This window comes from Aptenodytes forsteri, unplaced genomic scaffold, assembly GCF_000699145.1.
Source record: "Aptenodytes forsteri isolate BGI_AS27 unplaced genomic scaffold, ASM69914v1 Scaffold483, whole genome shotgun sequence".
Classification (NCBI taxonomy): Eukaryota; Metazoa; Chordata; class Aves; order Sphenisciformes; family Spheniscidae; genus Aptenodytes; species Aptenodytes forsteri.
In genome coordinates, this window is record NW_008795316.1 from 543,279 (window position 1) to 545,699 (window position 2,421).

A 2,421-nucleotide genomic window follows, 5' to 3' on the forward strand; every position below is an offset into this window, starting at 1 on the left:
GGGGATGGGGGGGCCAACGGCGGGTCTCCCCCACCCAGACCTGCAGCCCCTGGTGCTGAGTGGGGGACCCCTGCCCGCTGCTTCCCTGCCCTGCCCAGTGTGAGGCTGAGCAGCTCGCACCTCGGGATGGGGGCAGGCAGGCGTAGTCGCAGCCATGCAGGCAGCACTTCTCCTCGCCGGGGCACTCGGCGTCGTGCCGGCACCAGGCTCTGCATTCGTAACTGGGGAACAGCCCGGCGTGGGCCGGGCAGAAGCCGGCCTTCCCTGCAGGGCACGGCGCAGGGTAGCTGTGGTGCCCCTGGGATGGCTGCACGGACTTACACTGCAGCCTGGCCACCCCCGTGGGGCACGCAGCCCCCTTGGCACCACAGCCCCCTTGGCACCGTGGCCCCCTCAGCACCGTGGCCCTGGGTGCACCAGGCACCGCAGCACGGCTCTGCCCTGTGGCAACGTTGCGGCATCTCCTCCCGTGGGAACCACGGGGCTGGCACCAGAGCCCTCTGCCAAGGGGCATGGGGGCTGTGGAGGGGAGCCGCCCTTGCCCCTGTGGCTCGCCGGATTGAGCCGCTCCCCATGTCCCACCTTGGCGCTCAGCGTTGCACAACCCTGCGCACTGGCCGCCGCAGCACATCTCCCCGGAGCCACAGTCTCTGTCACTCCAGCACCTTGTCCCCTCCCGCCAGGCTGGCGTGGCCGTGGGGACCCCTGCGAGGCAGACGACTCGTGGCTGCACGTAGGGCTGGGGATGCCAGCAGGGACCGGGACACATCCATCCCCTCCATCAGTCCTGGGCTCCCACCCAGCCCCGCTCCGTGCCCTCCCGGCACTGGGACAGCAGCTGAGGAGGCAGCGTGGCACCACCCAGCTCCTGCCCCGGCCACGGCACTCACCTGCTGCCTCAGCACGGCACTCTGGCCTGCACCAGTGCCGGCAGCACGTCTCCAGGCGTGGGCAGTCCCCATCCCCGCGGCAGCTCTTTCCCCGATGTCGTTCTACAACGCAGGCAGCAGCGGGGCTGGGGTAGCGTCTGCCCTGCACATGCCGAGGGGTCCCAACCGCAGCGCGGGGCAGCTCGGCACTGGGGACCCCGAGTTGGCTGGTGTGCAGGGCCCCGGGGGTCCCAGCCCGGGTGGGTCCCCGCAGCCCTTCCCTTCTGCTTCACCGGGGTCCCCGTCCCCTTGGCTCCTGGCACTGCTTGGAGGCACAGCCGCAGGGACCAGGGCAAGCACAGCTGTCGGAGCTCCGGGGCGGCTCCCTTCCCCCTCACCTCGTCCGTCTGCATGGCACTCCCGGCTGCACCGTTGGTGACAGCACACCTCGGATGTGGGACAGTCTTGGTCCTGGTGGCACCTCCGCTGGTGGTGCGGCTGTGGGGTGGCTGGGGCAGGGCTGGTGTCCTCTGCGCCGTGGAGCAGAGGTGCTGGCAGGGAGGCGGTGAGAATGGGATGGTGGCCTCGCCGGAGGGTGGCCTCACTGTCCCCTCCCCACACCAGCACCCACCTGGGAGCTGCGTGGTGGGTCCCCACCCCAGCCCCTCTCTGCCTGTCATGGGTAACGCCCCAGTGGCACCGCAGCCCCAAGCACCGTGTCCCCCTGTGCACGTGTCTGGGCAATGCTGGTGCATGGCTGAAGCCACAGCCCTGCTGGCAGCATTCGCCTCCCATGCCACCACGTTGGCAGGAGGCCCTGGCATGGGGAGGGTGCGGGGCAGGGGCGGCACTGGCCCCTGGCACAGCCAGGCTCACCGTGCAGTGGGGCCAGGCAGGCGAACCCGCAGGCGAGGGGGCAGCACTTGGCGCTGCCGGGGCAGTCGGTGTCCTGGGCGCAGGGGTCCTGGCACGGCGGGTCAGTGCCCGGCAGGGGGCTGGCGGGGCAGGCGCCAGGTTTCACTGGGGACAGCAGCGAGAGGTCGGGGACAGGCAGCAGCTCTCCTGCCAGCCCCACCAGCCCTGACAGAGCCCACCCCAGTGAGCACAGGGCGAGGGGGCCCCCGTTGTGCCACAGCTCTGTGCCTCGGGGCGGCTGCAGCCCCACGGCATCACCCTTGGTCCCCAAGCCACAGCCCTGCCCACGCTGCCCATCCCATCCTGTCTCACCAGCCGGGGCTGCCGGCAGGCACTGGCGGCCACAGCTGCTGTTGCAGCATTTCTGCGCGTCGGGGCAGTCGCTGTCGCCTTGGCACTGCTCCCGGCACGGCCCCGCCGGCCCTGGCTGCGCTGCAGGGCACTCCCCGGGTTTGGGTTGGCCTGGTGGAGCACAGCAGGCGCGAGGCTTCAGCATCCCCAACCGGCTGCCCTGCCCGCCCCGGGACTCCCCAGCCCCTTGCTGTGATCCACACACGCCCAGCGCCCAGCAGCCGCATCCCAGCGTTGGGTTTCCCTGGCAGCTGCCAGGAGCTGCTGGTGTAGGGGAAGCGGCGTG

General features: G+C 71.3%; 1 protein-coding gene across 1 annotated transcript in view; it reads right to left on the minus strand.

Annotated features, from left to right (window-relative positions):
• Window positions 1–2,421, minus strand: part of LOC103899138 (balbiani ring protein 3) — a 9,700-nt gene that overhangs the window by 4,512 nt on the left and 2,767 nt on the right. The window contains exons 4-6 of the mRNA XM_019472141.1: window positions 1,746–2,246; window positions 1,268–1,399; window positions 121–264 (exon numbers count right to left, since the gene is read on the minus strand). Of these exons, the coding sequence (XP_019327686.1) occupies window positions 121–264; window positions 1,268–1,399; window positions 1,746–2,246 (777 nt within the window). The remainder of the gene's footprint in view (window positions 1–120; window positions 265–1,267; window positions 1,400–1,745; window positions 2,247–2,421) is intronic.